This window comes from Perognathus longimembris, chromosome 16, assembly GCF_023159225.1.
Source record: "Perognathus longimembris pacificus isolate PPM17 chromosome 16, ASM2315922v1, whole genome shotgun sequence".
NCBI classification, from domain to species: Eukaryota; Metazoa; Chordata; class Mammalia; order Rodentia; family Heteromyidae; genus Perognathus; species Perognathus longimembris.
The window spans coordinates 23,944,892-23,964,171 of record NC_063176.1 but is presented as its reverse complement, the minus strand read 5'-3'; the positions used below and the strand labels follow the sequence as shown (position 1 = coordinate 23,964,171).

General features: G+C 36.1%; 1 protein-coding gene across 4 annotated transcripts in view; it reads right to left on the bottom strand.

Moving 5' to 3' along the window:
- Positions 1 to 230: 230 nt before the first annotated feature.
- Positions 231 to 19,280, bottom strand: part of Cnot6l (CCR4-NOT transcription complex subunit 6 like) — an 85,951-nt gene continuing 66,901 nt past the window's right edge. For all 4 annotated transcript variants that reach the window (XM_048364901.1, XM_048364898.1, XM_048364899.1 and 1 more), the window contains exons 8-12: positions 18,538 to 18,692; positions 15,229 to 15,380; positions 11,869 to 12,096; positions 10,319 to 10,521; positions 231 to 7,224 (exon numbers count right to left, since the gene is read on the bottom strand). In XM_048364901.1, coding sequence (XP_048220858.1) covers positions 7,012 to 7,224; positions 10,319 to 10,521; positions 11,869 to 12,096; positions 15,229 to 15,380; positions 18,538 to 18,692 — 951 coding nt within the window. In that variant the 3' untranslated portion in view covers positions 231 to 7,011. The remainder of the gene's footprint in view (positions 7,225 to 10,318; positions 10,522 to 11,868; positions 12,097 to 15,228; positions 15,381 to 18,537; positions 18,693 to 19,280) is intronic.

Sequence of the window (19,280 nt, the reverse complement as noted above, 5' to 3'; positions counted from 1 at the left end):
CTCTTTAAAATTCCACCCACAAGTGGCACAGGCTCCTTTGTGCAGCTTTCTACTGGCAAAGCAAGTCACAACTTCAAAATCTAAAGAAAGTACTTGTTCAAGAAATACAATTTTCACACAAAAAATTGCTATATTTGTAATCATCTTGGCTTCCCAGTTCACTTTCTAAGAGAAATACCTACCTAAATGCAGACACATTTTACAAATAATCAAAAACCAAGACAAAAATATGCAGTTGCAAAATGGCCATTTATTGCCTACAGGGGAAGGGAAGGGAGGGGGAAAAGGGAGAGAAGTACACAGGTGCAAGGAAACAAGCATATATATTTAGCCCTATACATCATGTGTGAGCAGTACCCAATCTCCAAAATGGAAAAAAGTATTTTGTCATCTGACATAGTAATTAAGGTTCTTAAGCACCTCCCTTCTGAGCTGCCACAAGATTTAAAAGGCAGGGCTGCTTTGTGTAGTCAATGTTCACATTAATGAAAAAATACTACCACCCAACTGTCCTTTTGCACGCACATTTTGTACAGTGTCTATAGTGAGCAGTTTGGTCAAGCTTCAGATATCAACTGTTTAATAAATAGAAAAGTAAAGCAGCTGGTGGTTTTGTCAGAGAGAATGTGATCAATAAGAGTAGAACCACTTTCTCCAGGGATGACAGCGTGTTAAGTGTTTAGAACATCACAGAATCAGTCTATTAAACATTAAACACTAGCAAGCTACAGTTACATGGCACTTCATTATATCTTCTAATAAAAATGAAAGAAAATTTTCAAACTTATTGGAACATAATAGCAAGTTGATTTAATGCTTCGCTTTTTCTTGGGACAAAAAGCAAAGTAAATACAAAACTGAAAACAGTAAAATTTGCTTTGGAATAGTATTCATAGAAATTACCAAATATTCAGGGAGAAACTTACCAAATCTCTTGCTCAGTTTTAAAATCATGTGCTTTGCTTTTGATCGTTAGGATTAGTTGTAAATACACTTTGTGGATGACAGAATCACTCAGATGTACCCAAAATAATTACTCAACTTAATGCAAGTAATGAAAGAAAACAAGTGAGTCCTTTCCTCCTCAAATGGCACATTGAGTGGAAGAGTAGACAGTCCCAAGGACAACTAGTTGGCACTTATTATATGATCAACAGAAATCACAATCGAAAGCAAACCATGATGAATTTGACCAAACATCTTGGCCCTTTTAAAGAGGTACATAGACATTCTTTCTCTTTTACAAAAAGAGAAGGCAATATGCTGTCCCACTTCAGAAAACCAAGCTGAAACACATCTTTCTTAAAACACTCCCAGTATGCCCACTGAACTCTCTATACTTCAGCTTCTAGACTATTTGCATTTAGAAAACTGTGTGAATGCCCATAGTGCACTTCTCAGTGCTGCTGGTGTTTAAGAAATTTGCCACAACACTGAACACATCCCACTCCAGTGTGCAGTAACACAGCCATCCAAGCCCCTCCCTCAAAAGTTGGCAAAGCACCGCTCAGGAATTTTGCAGGTAAGGGAATATATTTTTAGCACATTAAGCACAGAGAAAGGGCAGTAGTTTCTGAACAAATATAAACCCAGATACTGCATCAATTACTCTATCAAGATTGAAACATGTAGCAATATACTGCAATCTGTTCAGTGAGAAGCAAAGCTATTGTTTGATACATTAATGCTTAGCCAATTTTGTTAACTACAGGCAAATTAAGCACATGTGGTACATTTGTTTAATGAAAGAAAAAACACTGTCAAAGCTAAGAAAATACATCAATAATCTGAAAAAATGGAAATGAGAAAGGACTGTTCTTGTGTTACCATGATTCCCATGCTTTACAGTTAAATGACATACATGCAAATTATATAAATTTGGGGAAGCTGTTATAATAAAAACAACTAGTAGCGCCAAATGATGCTTTCTGAAAGATTCTGAAAGCTGAATGTGCCATGCTATTATGACCAAAGTTGTATGACCCTTGCATCTAAATACCCTTGTGTTTTATTTCCGAAGCATACTTCAAATTTCAGTTCAATTTGTAGGATGTGCCATAGAAAGTTTTAACATTTAATAGACATATCCTTGATTCATGTTTTGTAAGTACTCCCTTCAATGGAGAGTACTCCCTTCAATGGAGAGTACTCCCAGGCTTGCTGAAGGAATACCTCACCATGCTTGTTTTCCCTTGGTTTGAAGAATAACACGAATAACACAAGACTAACCAAACTTGTGCCAAAAAAAATTGATTAGGTTAATTTGGCTTGCTTTTCTTGGTATCTATTTCTTCCTGCATGACTTTTACAGAGAAATTTACATAAAGGTTTGATTAAAATGAAAAATGCATGCTCTCCTTTTACCACCATAAAGAAAGGAGAGGTTATTTCCCATTTCTTTTTCTGTGGGTCATGTTCAGAACATCTGCAGTATACATATGAGGATGCTGTTTTTCCATTTACCTTTCAGCTTTTTGGTGATAATTATGACAGGTCCTTTTGCTTCCTGCTCCTAAACATGTTTCAGCTTTAATAAATAAGCCAGGTTAAAGATGTACTAGTTTACTAATATTTGAATCTGAAGATCATGATGCTCTTACAAAGTAAAACTAACCCACAGCAACCATAAGCATCAAAGTTTCCGTCTCTCTGTAAATTCAAAATTTAGTTGAAGTTTCTGGCTTAAAAAAAATAATTCCAACTTCTCCAGTTCATTTGCTTAACACTAATTCAGAGTTCTACAAAGATAATACAATTCAAAAGGGAAGGGAGTAAACAATTTTCAATACATTAAAAAGGTGATTTGTTGTGGGGAAAAGGAGGAAGAAAAAAACTTACAAATGTAAGAATTCACATTTCTGTCAAAACATAAATATGGTATTTTGAAATCGTGCCTTAAAGCCTTTGCTTGCTATAAAACTGATCATGATTTCTGTTACTGAGCTACTAATCAGTCATCGGTTTGTAAAGCTATTAAAATATCTCATAAATTCATTGAATATAAAAGATTAGAATCAAATAAATACTGGGACAGTCCATTTTTAACACTAGAAAATCTAGCCTTGTATTATGAATGACAACCAAATGCTTCTGATTCCTTCAAAGGACATATTCAACCTATTTGTTCCTTGTGCTTTCTCTACTCTTTGCTCTTTGATATCAAAATTACAGATGGCATTTGTATTTTGTAAATTCTTGAAAATGCAATACAGACTTAAATTTTCACCTGTTCAATCTATAAATTTGAGACAAAAATTGTAAATGGAACGCATGTTGACCCATGTTCCAGTTTTTAATATGCCACAACCTCAATTCTAACATAATCTGAGTCTTGGATATTTTTCAACTTTTTTATTTTGCTTCTCTGGAATATATAACTTTATTTAATGGGGTGGGGTTTGGGGCAAACAAAATGGAACTTTCTATTTCTGCAAACTACAACACTAAAACATAGTAGCTAGTGGCTTTTTAAAAATACATTCACACAGGAAGCTCATTAGTAAAATTAAATATCTGCCTATGATTATCAGAAAAAGGAAAAAAAAAAAAGCTTGGAAAAGGCAAATGGGAAGGGAAAAAAGCTGGTCTCAGAACCCATTATGCCATACCTGACTTTAACATATGGTAGTCAAACAAACGTTCACACGCTTTACATGAAAGAAATGAAACAAAAATATTCAGCTATGTTGTACAAAAGTTTTTTTTACATAAAACACCATAAATCTTGAACAGATTTACTATATCTGAATTCTAAAAAGTTGCCTATAGAATGGTGCTGGGATTCTGTTCTCTGCTTGCTTTTAGGCAGTGCTGTTGCTTAGAAGTTGACACCAGGCACAATATTTTAAAACAAAGTCAACAAGCAAGGAGCAGTAAGTGGATGTGAGCCTTTTCCAGATGTCAGTCCTGAGGATGCTGCAATGTCCCCTGTAAAACGTGTAAAGCTATGAGGACGATACTGATGCCTGAGAGTGGGTGACATGACATGCACTTGTATGACTGCTAGAATGGCAAACAGTGTGGTTACCCTTCCTCAAACAACACTGTTTCAATCAATTTAAAGAACACTCCAGTTCTTAAATATCAGAAATCATATTGAACAGCTAAAAAACATTACAACCTAAAAATGCCCAAATTTTTTCTTATCTCCAGATAAAATACGCAGCAGCCCAATAGCATAAAGCTTATTAACTTATTCTGAGAATGTATCTAAGCATAAATATTTTACTTTCATTGAATACATATCATATGTCATTCACCTCTTCCTTTTGGCTTCTCTCTGCCAAAGTTCCAAATGGCATGACAATGCTGAGGAGAGCAGCATTTCTGATCATCTGAACTGGCAGCTCAAAACAGATACCACTCCTTTTACAAAGGGTTTACAAAGGTATGTGAAACTTGGGCAGTGGCCTAAGTAAGGGAAACCGTGCACATGAGTCTGGGTGACCATACCCCAAGTGTGTGTGCCACCTAAAACAACAGTTACTTCAACAGAACTACTACCAACATTTACTCAAGCCACATTAAAAATACACAGGATAATTAATGAATGGTTTGAAAGAGTGCATTTGGAAGCAGAGAGAACCCAATTACACACCTTCCTGCAACAGAGTGCCTCGATCATACACAAAATAAACTTAAGCTGTTTACAATGTTTCCCAATTTTTTTTATTTTTCCCTCTACATTTAACTATTAAAAAGGTATTTTATTAATAAATGGGCTCCTCTGTGGTTCATATACAATCATAAGTGAACTTTAAATTCCATTTTATACAAACATCTCAAAAAATATTGGGAGTGAAGTATGGTAGGAAATATTGCTCACATTGCTAATTAACATGCGTATATGAAAGGAGGAAAATGTTTTGTTAGTGCATATACCTCCAGAGCAGAAAACCCACCCAAACCAAAGATCCAAAATAAAACATACAGTAGCTGATTACAAAAAAAGGCAATGTCCACAAAATTAAGTTTTTCATGCTATTCTACTTTCCAGTACTATGCTTCAGGTAATCGATTTGCATGGCTAGATGTTGGATGCTTGAGGTATATAAGAAGGGATACCTGTATGTTGAGGAAAATCTGTCATCTTAAGGGTTGTTTTGTTTGTTCTGGTACTTTAACATTTGTGTAAGAATGTCTTATTAACATCAAACTTCACTGAACTACAATGCCATGCCTCTATCACTAGGCACTTTTAATAAGGAATTTAGGCTTTACAGAACCCTTCTGATGCAATCCTGTACGATAAGACATCATCCCACCACCCTCATCCCACTAAAATCACCCTTTAGGGGAAATATTTTATATAGCCTGATTCATTTACTATGGAAGAAATTAGTATAAAATGACCAAATGAAATGTATCATTTAACACTAATAAAACAGCCTAAGATGTCAGGTTTGAAAGAGGAGACAAATTACTGATATTTAAATAATTAAATTTGACTTGTACTTTATATTTTAGTGAGACACAAATATAGGCTATTTTCTTTTAAAATTTCATTCACATAATGGAAAATTTCTTGTTTATTAAAAATATCACATTTTGAAACTAGAAACAGTAAAGTGCATGAAAAGTTTAAAATATAAATTTCAGAAAACTCTCATATAGCAGCAAAAAAGCAGAATAAAGAAAAACTTAAAAACACAGACACAACCTTTTCCTGTTACTGTGCCATAATTAGCATCAAGTAGCCAACCAATCAATTACCCCCCCTCCCACAAAATGGTATTACACTCACTGCATCTTGAGTCACAGATTTTCAAATGGCTCCTCCTGGGCAAAAAAAGGAAAAGCTTTCCAACATATCTAAAGGCATCAACAGTTGGGAATAAAACCAGTAGCTTCTAAATTCAACCCTGACAGATAATGGAAACAAAGATTAAAAAGCATATGATGGCCATTTGGCAGCTAGAGTCAGGAAAAACGGTCCAAGGTTTTGAACTACTACATCAAAACTGTCCTCCCCCCCTCAACTTTTCCCTTGTTACCTCAGAAAACCAGAACTAACAGCCATTAAACCTAGTTTGGGAAACATCTGAAATACTTGTATGGCTTTCTTTCTGAAAATTTCATCAAGACCTTTACATTCAACAGGTTTTCAAACATCTGACTAGCATGGTAAAAATGATACACAGCATGTCTCTTTTTCCAGTACAATCAGACAGAAAAGGGTGGACGGGAATAATGAAAAATACCAGACACTAATTTTGTGGGCATCCTAAACATACAAATTCCATTTCCAAGCTATATGGCAGTATGTACCTGTTATTTATCTCTATAAAATGGAGAGCTGGGCTTAGAATACGTCTAAAAGGAATATAGGGGACAAAAAAAGTGATTCCTCAAACAAAACCTGTATTTAGCCAATGAACTATCATGTGCTGTTAAATGATTAATTTTGAAAGCATGTTATGCAATGATCTTTAATTCTCAAATTGTCTTATTATGGCTAATGACTATATATTTTTTGTACAGACCAAGCAAATTTAAGTGCTCTATTAATGTGCAAATAACTCGGGTGCCAAAAGTAAGTTGTTTATAAAGGAAAACAAATTCTGGAAAGTTTTCCCTGCAAGGCATGCCATCATCATTCAATTTAAAATCTTGTATGTATACTTTTTTAAAATTGCTTTTTACAAAAAACAGTAGGCTTATTTGAAACCATTCAAAAGATGTATTTGTCTTATAGAAACAAATACATTGCTGCTAGGCCTCAAATTACTGATTTACCAATTATGAATATTGTCTCTTAATATAATATGAAGAAAGTTCGATTTAAAAACATATTAAATTAAAATTTTGGATAGATAGTAATACTTTGGTTCCAGCCCTAGTGCCAAATGATTATCAATATGCACAAAAATGTACACGTCTTACAGCAAACACAGAATGAAAGGAACCTGAAGAAGCAGCTTAAGGATGGCCATACTTCACTCCTACATACTTTGATTTACAACTGTACAGGTCCATAGCAACAGATCCCCGCCTTTGCAGGGCAGTACTCCACTACCTCCGATTAGGCAAGTGAACACCATTGACAAGAGGCAGGAGGGCAGGGTGGAGTTCAAGTTGTGTTAACAGTGAGAAGTGGTCTGAAGGGATGTGAGGGTGTGGACACCCAGTGATGTTGTTCTCAACCAGCCACTGAGGATCTAAAGGCCCCAGGACACCAAGCACGTTCATATGAGTCTTGGAATAGAAAATGTAGTCAATCACTCCCTGGAAAGAGATTTGGGATTGGGGAGAAAAAAAATAAATATGCTTACAAAAAGAGAAAAATATTATAGAAAGAATAACCTAATAATAAAAAGTAACTTGTGTTTTGATACTTGAGTTAAAAATCTTCTATCTGAATTCAGGTTAAAATCTTTCAATAAGGCTCAAATCTTCAATGGATATTACATGAAATAAAAGTGTCTCAATAACCCACTGAATCACTGTCTAAAATTTATGTATTGCGACTGAGCATCTTTAGAACTGGCCTGCTTCTTAGGTCTAAAAATTACAGTATGTAGAAAATAAAGAGAACTGGGATAATATTTGCACATCAAGATATTCAAATACATCTGAACAAATCCATCATAAAACATGTCTTTGGATTTTTTAATCGTATTTCCACTTTCTCAGATTTGTTACATATAAACTACTGCATATACTTAACTGTTGTAACCTGTTCTTTAGTTTAAAATATTCATTTTCACAAATCCTAGATTTCCGTCCCCATGAAAGCACTCAAAGCATAAATCATTTAGCAGTGAGCCATATAAAATCAGTTATCTCTTACAACTGAACAGTTTATATGATTGGTAAATTTCAAAACCAGAGTGCCTAGTTTGTCTTAGATTGTGTATATGCAAGATAGAAAAATATTTCGTCTGTAGTTCCTATTTAAAACCAAGTTAGAACTATTTCTACATCTGACAGTACTTTTTTTTTTTTTGCTATATGGTACAGGCTGGCCTTGAATTTGTATCCTTCTGCCTCAGCCTTCTAAGTGTTGTTAAGTTACGGCTCTGTGCCATCATGTCTAGCTGGAAACACCTATTTACATGCATTTACTAAAAGTAAATTCAATTAACATTTTAATGGTATCAGAATGAAATGGGCTACTAAAAAAAAAATTCTGAGCAGTGTTGGGCGCTTGAACTCAGGGTCTAGAGTCCTTGTTTGCTCAGCTTATGCTCTATTGTTTAAGCCACTCCAACTCTATTTTTTGCTAGCTATTTTGGAGAAGAAATCTCACAGACTTCTCCGCCTGGACAGGCTTTGGCAATCCTCTGGTTCTCAGGCTCCTGAGTCACTAGGGTGAGAGTTGTGAGACACCTGTCAGTGCTTTTGTAGTGTGAAATTTTAGAAGCCATATTTCTGTTTAGCAGAAAGGCTCAGGTGGTAGAGCTTACTTAGTAAGCACAGCCCTAGAACTGAAACCCCAGTATGAAAGAAAGGATGGAAGCAAAGAAAGGAAGAAAAGAAACATACCAAAAAAAAAACCCCAATAGCTAGGAATAGAGCCTATATGGTAGATACTTATCTACCACATGTGAGGACCCAAGCTCAATCTATTCCTGCCACTCCCAAGGTAAATAAGACACATATTAAATAAAATTTCTATTTCACTTTGAATGCCATCATGAATACCAGCCTCAGGTAAGAGAATTCTTTACAAATGTAGGTCTTGAGAAAGATGCTAAATATTATAAGCCTAGAAAGATGTATTTAACTGAAGGCACCACTGGTTAACAACTATTTTCTTGGTTTGAAGCATCCAGAATATAAGCTTTTATCCAAATTCTTGGCAAAATCATATCTGAATTGGCTCAACTATTTGTGCTTATATATGCCACCTGTGGGGAAGATTCCTCACTATCATATTCACTAAGCAGGTTATGGGTTCATTATTCTTAACCATTCTTGATTCAAACTATTTCTTTTCTTGAAGAAAAAAACAAAAACAAAAACTATGTTCCAGGACATCATTGCATGGAAGTGATTGGAACAAAATGAATATTTAGCAAAATACTAATTCTACTTCTAAGCAATTTTGCTTCTACTTCCTTTTACAAAAGCTGCTGAACTGCATCAATACTTGTATCTCCCTTCCTCCTATTATGTTTCTTAGAACACTAAAAACAGAAAAGGGTTATTGGAGATGCAAAAATTTATTTGCTACTAAGTCATTTATAGGCTTCATATGGCAAGCAACTTTCTAACAATAGTATTTTTCAGAATATTGTTATCTGAAGTCAAACAGAAATAAAGGAGCCATGCATAAACAAAACAATTAGAAAATAGGCAATACAGTTTTAGTTAATCTGTAGGAATTAACTACAGAAAGTCACTATAATCTTTCTAAAGAACAGCTGGTCCTATGCAATGCCTACTCCTCCAGATTTGGGGGTGAAGGGAGGGGAAGACTTTTCCTTTTTAAAGTTATTCAACTGCATGGGAATATATCAGTATAATTATGTGAGTTCAAGACAGACTTTCCAGGTACACTGGGCTAATGTCTATAATCCTAACTAGTTAAGAAGCTGATGCAGAGAACAGAGGTTCAAAGCCAGCCCAGAAAGAAAAGTCTGAGACTCCATCTTCAAAATAACCAACAAAAAGATGGGTTGGAGACTTGGTTCATGTTCTAGAGCATCAAGTGAGTGCAAGGCCCTGAATTCAAACCTTAGCACTGACAACAACAAAAAATTACTTAAAGCCCCATCCCTAAGAGAAACACTGAAAATTTTAAGATAAATGAAATACCAATAGCACTAAGAAAATCTGGAAAGAATACTATATAAATTCATTCAAAGTAACTTTATATTCGGTATTTATTTACTTGGGTCCTTGCTGGGCAATACGATGTTATAAATAGGAGCTGGGAATATGGCCTAGTAGTGAAGTGCTCGCCTCGTATATATGAAGCCCTGGGTTCGATTCCTCAGCACCAGCAGGAAGTGGCGCTGTGGCTCAAGTGGTTGAGTGCTAGCCATGAGCAAAAAGAAGCCAGGGACAGTGCTCAGGCCTTGAGTTCAAGCCCCAGGACTGGCAAAAAAACAAAAAAACAAAAAAAATGTTATGAATAGGACTACCTCCAGTACTTGACACACAATATGCATTTTAAAAGAGGTGCTATTATCAATATTATGTGAAATTTGAACAAATGATGGTTCAACAATTCTAACAATTACTGGTGTATACTTAAGACTAGATACTGAGAATCTAAAGCTTCTTAAAGATTACATAATTGATAGGTTGATACTTTTGTCATATGCTTATATTTGAAATAATTTCTGTATTATCCAAGAAACTATTTACTCACTTTGAAATCAAAGGTGTAATTGGTGTAAGGCATCAAGTTATTTTCATAGGCGCTCTTAAGTTGGAAGCCATGTGTGATTCTCCCTTCTGAGCTTCCATTCTTTCCATTGCAGCTGAAGTTCATAAGACACTCATTATACCTTAGTTCCTTGAAGTCTTTATGGTTGTCAGCTACTCCTCCATTGCTTAAATATTCCACAACACCTAGCAGAATAGAAAGGAATAATACCATGTAACAGTCTTCACACAACACTGGATAGCGAAGATCTACTGCCATAGACTCGCTAAGTTCAGAGTAGATTAATGAGTCATATGAAACTGTCTTTTTTGTTGTTTTAAAAAATGCATTAACAATATTACAAGACTCAACAAAACTGAAGGGTATTTGCCTGCTGCAGAAGGAAGCATCAGGATTGCCCGGGAATATCATCAGTGGCTTTTCAGATTCAGGATTCACCTCTAGGACCTCCGGGTGGCATTCCTACAAAGCCTTGACAGCCTTGACCTTAAGTGTTCTTGGAATATTATTCTAAAACACAGTATTTGCAGTACTTGCATTTCACAAGTCAATTAAGAGAATATATAAATATAATATATATATAATAAAAATCATTTGCAAAAGAAATATATTTTGTATTTTCATTTTCATTGCATTAGGAAACATGGAAAAATTATCGTAAACTTCAAGATAGTTAAAATTAGTATTAGAGTAGCCTCTATTTGTTTGTAGTTAGGAATGATAGTAAGATATAATGAAAGTAATGAATACAGTATGAGTGCTGTGAATATTGCAAACAATTGAGTTAATTTACTATAAACCAGACACTATTCTAAGAACTTCACAATATTTAAGCCTCACAAAAAATTCAATGAGGTTGTAAAAGTTCTATTGTCAATAAGGCCTGGATTCAATCCCCAGAATATGAAAAAAGGACAACCAGCACAATAATGATAATATGCAAAGTTTAGAATGTTTTTATTACAATGAAGAGTAATATTTTACTTTTTACATTTGAAATTTTGTTATCTAAATGATCATTGTGTTTTACAAAGATCTAAAACCAAAGTTTGAACATAAATGTTGTTTAGTGAAAGTCAAGAAGTTGGGTCCTTGCTGGACAATACGATGTTATAAATAGGAGCTGGGAATATGGCCTAGTAGTGAAGTGCTCGCCTCGTATATATGAAGCCCTGGGTTCGATTCCTCAGCACCAGCAGGAAGTGGCGCTGTGGCTCAAGTGGTTGAGTGCTAGCCATGAGCAAAAAGAAGCCAGGGACAGTGCTCAGGCCTTGAGTTCAAGCCCCAGGACTCTCTTTAGGAGTAGGTAGTAAAAGCCCAAACTCCCCTAGCACTTCAGTACTGCTTTGCTTACTTTTGGAAATAGTTTAAGTTTTCCCCTGTTACCTACTTTCCCATCCCTGGAATTCTCATTATGTATGTTCCCTGATTTAGGAGCAAAATTCTCTATTAAAAAGTTAGGAAATTGCTGGCCTTTCAATTAAGGCTTGAAAACAAGACTGAAATTAAGAAGGAAATAATGTTATAAATACCTGAATCTGGCAATGAGTTAAGATCTGCACATAGCACCAGCGGGATGGAATTAGGATCTGCAGTTGGGCTGCCAGGTCTACTTGAGGCTTTTTCCAGAATGTTTTTGACCTCTGAGACAAACATCATGGTCTGGATAAGTTTCACATCAGAATACTCTGGGTCCCAATGCATGTGGGCATTTGCCACTATAAGCAGCTGTTTGTCTGCAGCATGAATAGGCTTCATACCTAAATTTAAACATTAGAAAACATTAAAAATGTTTTAAAGGTGTAAGATATTTTCTCCAAAAAATCCATAACCATTTATTTACTTCTATAAATTTATATCTTTCTTTTTATCTCAAACTAGTCTTAGAAATCAAAAGGTTGGGATTCTGATAATGCTAATATGAAAATTACTTTTCTATTATCAGATTGACAAATGGTACCCTAGGGCTAAACCTGAGGTTTCTATATAGCCTGTGGTTTTAGATTTTTAAAGGATCCTTAAAAGTGTGTGGTGGGAGGCGGGTAATGACTAGGACTGGAAGTGACCCACAAACTAAAACATTTACTATATAGCCATTTACAGAAAGACTTTGCTGACCTTTAGAAGTGCAAATTAGGAATCATGTCATGATCATCAATGTTTGATTATAATACATTCAATCTGCTGAGTTCTTAGTTTAAGAAAGCACTGGTAATACTTCTGCCATTTAAGGAGTACAATAAACTAATGAAACAGGTTTTTAGTTGTCTAAATCTTAATTTAATTAAATTCTGCCTTAAGCTAAAACTTGGCTTAACTAAATCTTAATACTTAATTTAGCAGTTATAAATCTTAAATTGTCCCCATTTAGTGGAGTTATAAATCTCTTAATTCTCTCTAAAATATTCAAAGCTCAACCCTTTTTTGCTTTATTCAAAACCATTTCAAGAAAACTATAGGCACATAATCTGCATACTAGGATTTGTAGTAGAGAGAAATGAACAGGAATTATTCCTAGAAAGCATGACTAAAACGAGAATCTCACTTATTTTTGTCCATCCCAGGGTTTTAACGCTGGGCCTGAGCACTGTCCCTGAGCTCCTTTGCTCAAAGCCAGTGCTCTCCCACTTGAGCCACAGCATCACTTTCGGCTTTTTTGAGTTGTTATTGGAGATAAAGAGTGTCAATGAAGTTTCCTGCTCAGGCTGGCTTCGAGCCAGAATCCTCAGTTCTCAGCCTCCCGAGTAGCTCAGGATTATAGGCATCTGCCATCATCACCCAGCTGAGTCACTTTTTTAAGTTTTATACTTTTAGACTGTTAGAATATCAGTGTATAATTTCAATTTTTCTTTTTTTTTTTTTTTTTGGCCAGTCCTGGGCCTTGGACTCAGGGCCTGAGCACTGTCCCTGGCTTCTTCCCGCTCAAGGCTAGCACTCTGCCACTTGAACCACAGCGCTGCTTCTGGCCGTTTTCTGTATATGTGGTGCTGGGGAATCGAACCTAGGGCCTCGTGTATCCGAGGCAGACACTCTTGCCACTAGGCTATATCCCCAGCCCTCAATTTTTCTTTTGAAGTATCTATTGAAGTGACTCTTAAATTTTTCTACTAAAATATAAACTCTAGAGGAAAACAGACCTATTTTTTGACACCTGCTATTTTGGTAAAGTTAAGTTTCCCTCTAATTTTACCAAGCTATAATTAACTTCAATGTGAGAAACAAGTAACTCACATCATCTTATTATGTGACAAGTCATTTTAAGGTACCTGATCACAAGATAAATATTTTCAATCAAAACTTCTAAGGTGGGCTGGGGATATAGCCTAGTGGCAAGAGTGCCTGCCTCGGATACACGAGGCCCTAGGTTCGATTCCCCAGCACCACATATACAGAAAACGGCCAGAAGCGGCGCTGTGGCTCAAGTGGCAGAGTGCTAGCCTTGAGCGGGAAGAAGCCAGGGACAGTGCTCAGGCCCTGAGTCCAAGGCCCAGGACTGACCAAAAAAAAAAAAAAAAAAAAAAAAACTTCTAAGGTGTCTTCTTTTCCTACAAGTTTAATTATGTCATTTCTGACAGATCAAAATATTCACTATATAAAATTCTAAAAATGTACCCCTATCAAGGTAGCACTTGCTTTAATACCAGGGCAAAAAAATACTAAAAGAAGAATAGAATTGGATAAGACAAAACTGAAAGTGAAAGCCAGATTATACCTGTAATCCTACCAGGAGGCTCAAAGCCAGCCCTGTCAGGAAAGGTCCTGAAACTCTTATCTCAAATTAATCTCCAAAAAGCTGCAAGTGGAGCTGTGGCTCAAGTGGTAGAGGGCTAGCGCCTTGAACACAAAAGCTCAGAGACAGCATCCAAGCCCTAAATTCAAACCCCAGGACCAGCACAAAAAATAAAAGAGGCTAAAACAGAGAACACTTAAAAACTCACATCAAAGACTGTCTTTAGTGACAGAAAAATTAAAGAATAGTGAGAAGAGGGAATCTGAAAATATGCTTGGCCTGAATAACTGAAATCAATTTTTGAGGCAATAGTATTTTCTTCTGCAAAAAGTACAAGTGGTGGGAAAAGCTCCAATTCAGCCTCACCTCCTTACACTTGCTTAAAATAGACTAGTAAACTATGAAATGTGCAAGAGCAGGTAATAGAAAGAGTAACAAAAGGTCATGATAAAGCAAGTTACATAATAAATTTTAGTTCTGAAGGAAGCTATAAATAACCTAAAACACTGAAAACAAGTTATCACATAGATAAAAGATCTTATGATTATAGTGAAATATAACAAGGAAATTAAAGAAAACATGGTAAGTATAAAACTTCAAAGACAAGGGTTTACACTCAAGAATCCAAGAATACAGGTTAAAATAGGGACAATTTATTACAATTTCTAAATTCTGCCTACACATTCTCTGTTTGAAAAAATATTTTGGAATTATGGCATGTTAAAAAGACTTCCTGGAAATTATCTAGTAACTGAAGAAAGGCACTCTACCACTTGAGCCACATCCCCAGTTTGGTTTTTAGGTAATTTTTCAGATAAAACCTAGCATTGGTGCTTAGACTGGACTAGGACCATCATCCTTCTAACTATACTTCCCACTTAGATGACATCATAGATACAAGTTGCTACTTCCAGCTGGTTAGGTTAGCTGGGGTCTTTATGCACATGCTGGCATGATCCACGATCCTCCAGACCTGCACTTCTTATGTAGCTAGAAAAACAGGAATGATTTACATAACTAGTACTCCTTTCCTGTTCATCTACCTTAACATTCTCCAAAAGAAAAGTAACTCTGCAGTAAGTAAAAGCAAGTTTTATTTCAGTTGTTCTGTGATACAAAAATGGAGAATGATGTTTAGTAAGAATATTTTAATTGCACTCACCTGCTCCAAATAGTTCTTTGTGGACCTCTAACACCACAGCGACACCAATGTTATCTTTTGTCATCACTCGGTTCAACATAGCTTCAGATCCATCTGAATTAGCCATTGCCACTTGGTTAAATTCCACTGTATGCTTCTGCACCAATGTAAATCTAAAAGAAACAATAGGCTATTTATGATTTAGGTATTTGGACTTGTATGATCAACGGCGTTAAAACTGAAGGGGATATGAAATAAAGACACAGATTGGTCACAAAGTCTCACCAACTTTCCTGCCCAGGCTGGCTTCCAACCATAAGCCTCTCAACCTCCTGAGCAGCTATGATTTATAGGCATTAGCCACAGCTCTATCAAACAGGTAAAAAGCCAAAATAAACTTTTTTCTCATGAGAATTAAGGTAAGAACATAGTTTTGCTTCCTGAATTTTAAGAATTTCTCAATTACTCTTCTCTACCCCCCCACCCCCACCCCAATCAGGTCCCAGGGCTTGAACTCTGGGCCTGAGCAGCTGTCCTTGAGCTTCTTGTGTTCAAGAGTAGTGCTCTACCTCTTGAACCACAAATCCACTTCTAGCTTTTTTGGTAATTTATTGGAGGCTGGCTTCAAACTGTGACCCTCAGCCTCTTGAGGATTATAGGGCATAAACCACTGGTACTCCACAGGTACACTGGTTTTTACAAAAATGAGTTCCAGCATGTATGTTCGAAGCTGTAATCTAATACAATTTATCTAGTTTCTGTATTTATACATTTCTAATTAGCTTACTTTGTCATAATACATATTCTACCCATACTACCTTTAACAATATTACTATTTACAATCAGAGCTTCAAACCTTAAGAGCAGCAAAGTATTGATCCCCTCATTAAATTTTAAGTGTTGTTAAGTGTTAAGAATTTTAAGTGTTTTCAAGTTTGTAAGAAGGGAATAAAAAAAGTCTTCCATATTCTTGTGAAAGAAAATGGCTAGTATTCTGGACATCGTTGTGAACATCTGTAATCCACTAGGATTACAAAGGCCAACTTAATCTACACCACAACATACTGTCTCAGGACCAAAAAAAAAAGAAAAGGAAAAACAACTGAAAGAGAAGTTATTCATCACTGTATTTTTCAAAGTTATGGTGTTTCAAAAGAATTTATTGTATAAACAAATGTCAAATTCATCCTTTTCCAGCTCAAATAACATTCTTACTAAGAAATACAAGGAAAATTAGAAGTTCACACAAAAATGCCCAAGTATTTCAACTACTATATAGTTAAGAACATAGACTATGTACTCAGACCTTTGTGTGACTTTGGGAAAGTTATGGAGTCTGTCTGCGCTTGGCTTCATCATCTATGAAAAAGAATGAGGAATGGTTGCATCCAAACCTGAGTGATGCTTTTAAAACTGAGACAACTCATACAATTAACTAGAAAAGACCGGACGTATATTAGCCTCTTCAGAAATAAGAGTGATTCTTGGTCTCAAATTTGTTTTTTAAAAAAAAGGCAGGGGAGAAGAAGATGAAGAAGTACACAATTGAATATATTCTGACCTCAAATACCATAGGGCTCTGGCACAAAATATTAATTATAATGAGATTATCTCTACTACAAAAAAATAATCACAGAAAACAGACATTAAGAGTGGGGGTAAGGGGACTTGGAATGCGGCTTAGCAGTAGACTGCTTGCCTAGCATGCATGAAGCCCTGGGTTCGATTTCTCAGCACCACATAAACAGAAAAGGCCAGAAATGGCACAGTGGCTCAAGTGGTAGAGCACTAGCCTTGAGCAAAAGGAGGCCAGGCATAGTGTTCAGGCCCCAAGTTCAAACCCCAGACTGGCAAAAAAAAAAAAAAAAAAAAAAAAAAAAGTGGGGCCAAACACTGTCAAATTCACTTAATTTGTTTACTTAAAATAGTGAGCCAAACACAGGTGGCTCACACCTGCAATCCCTGCAACTTGGAAGGCTGAGTCTGCTAGTTGGAATTGTGGTTCAAGACAAGCCTGGGCAAAAAAGTTGGATTCCTCAATGAAGAGCAAGGTATGATAGTTCAAGCCTGTTATCCAACTTCCTGGAAGCCTAACACAGGTGTGCAAGATGGATGTGAGACCCTAACTAAAAATGACAAGCAAATATCGGGGCCAAAGACCAAGTGCCTGCTCAGAAAACTCAAGGCACTGAGTTCAAAACCCCAGTGCCACAAAAAAGATGCATTTCATGTTACAGTACCAATTTTCTAACATAGTAAATACCATATCAGAAAAACATTCACTGGTTTTATCATCACAGGGATTCAGAAATAATGAAAAACAGCCCTAGGGTATATATCTTATTCTATAAGTAATTCTCTGTCTGATATATCAAGTACAAAATATTAACCATGGGCTTCAACCTCCATCAGATCATACATGTTGTTTTCTATTTCCCAATCTCAATCTTTTAACTCCTCACTTTCTCTCTTCAGTCCTGTTACATATAAAAGAGAAATGTGTAAGGTGGTATTTATGCTTATCCTATAAGCCTATCTTTTCCTGATAGACAAGATTTCAAGGAGATTGGAAATAGGCCTTAGCTACCCTGTCTAGCACAAGATTATCACAGACCAGGTATTTAGTGAATAAGTGACTAAATAAATTTATGAAATGTTAACTGAAAAAACCATGAAAGTATTGATAAAGGTTAATGATTCTCAAAATAGACAATTGAAAAAGCGGGAGAATAAAGGAGACAGGAAGCAAAAAAAAAAAAAAGAGAGAGAAAAAAACAGTAAAGAATGGAATGAGGGAGGAAAGAATGAAGAAGAGGAAGAAGTCACACAAAGAAATCACAGAAAATCAAACCAGACTGTTCATTTGAAAAGGTATCACTTTCATTTTGCATAAATATTTTACTTCCTTTTAGAAAATTAAAAACCCAAACCTGTACCTCTTTAAAAAATTTAGTACAGGACTGGGAAGGATGCTTTAGCAGAAGAGTGCTTGCCTAGCATGCACCAAGCCCTGGGTTCGATTCCTCAGCACCACATAAACAGAAAAAGCCAGAAGTGGCGCTGTGGCTCAAGAGGCAGAGTGCTAGCCTTGAGCAAAAAGAAGCCAGGGACAGTGCTCAGGCCCTGAGTTCAAGCTCCAGGACTGGTGTAAAAAAAAAATTTTTAGTACAATTTGGCAATAAACACATAAGTACTGTTATTTCCAATACACAGCCTAAGAAACCATTAATAACAATTTTATCTCTAACACTTGGTTCCTAGCTCTTTTTTATTATGTGCAATAACTAAAAGAAGTGTTCACATAATTGTGCTTTGTTTCCTTAAACTCACTTTTCTGTTTTGAAGAATATTGCACAGCCGTCCACATGCTTTCTCTCCTGCTCAGACATGATTTTGGCACGTGACTTTGGAGAAAAAAATCCATCATATCCACGCTCCTTCAACGCTGGCAGAAAGAGTGTGAAGTATTGCTCTGTTTCCACTTCCTAAGATGAAAAAACATATACATGGAGAAGGTAGCACTGATTAAGACATAAAACATTCAGCACTTATGGGTATGGGATGATTAAGTTCATTCAGATAATGATGAAACATTATCTTTCTTACCTTACTTATTCTTTTTATTTTTTTTTTGCCAGTCCTGGGCCTTGAACTCAGGGCCTGAGCACTGTCCCTGGCTGCCTTTTTGCTCAAGGCTAGCACTCTGCCACTTGAGCCACAGCGCCACTTCTGACCGTTTTCTGTATATGTGGTGCTGGGGAATTGAACCCAGGGCCTCATGTATACGAGGCAAGCTCTCTTGCCACTAGGCCATATCCCCAGCCCACCTTACTTATTCTTATCAGCTGCAATCGACAATGGGAGTTATTTTAAATGGCAGCATTTTAAACATGAAACAATCAAAGGTGACATGACTTTCTCATGCTCACACAACTAGTTAATGACAGGAGTGGGATTAAATCCCAGATCTCTTGACTCCCAGAGTTCATTCCAATATATTTCATTTCCTCAATACTAGTAATTAAAACAAAGTAAGTAGAGAATATGATAGGTTAGGTGGCAGGGAATAGTCC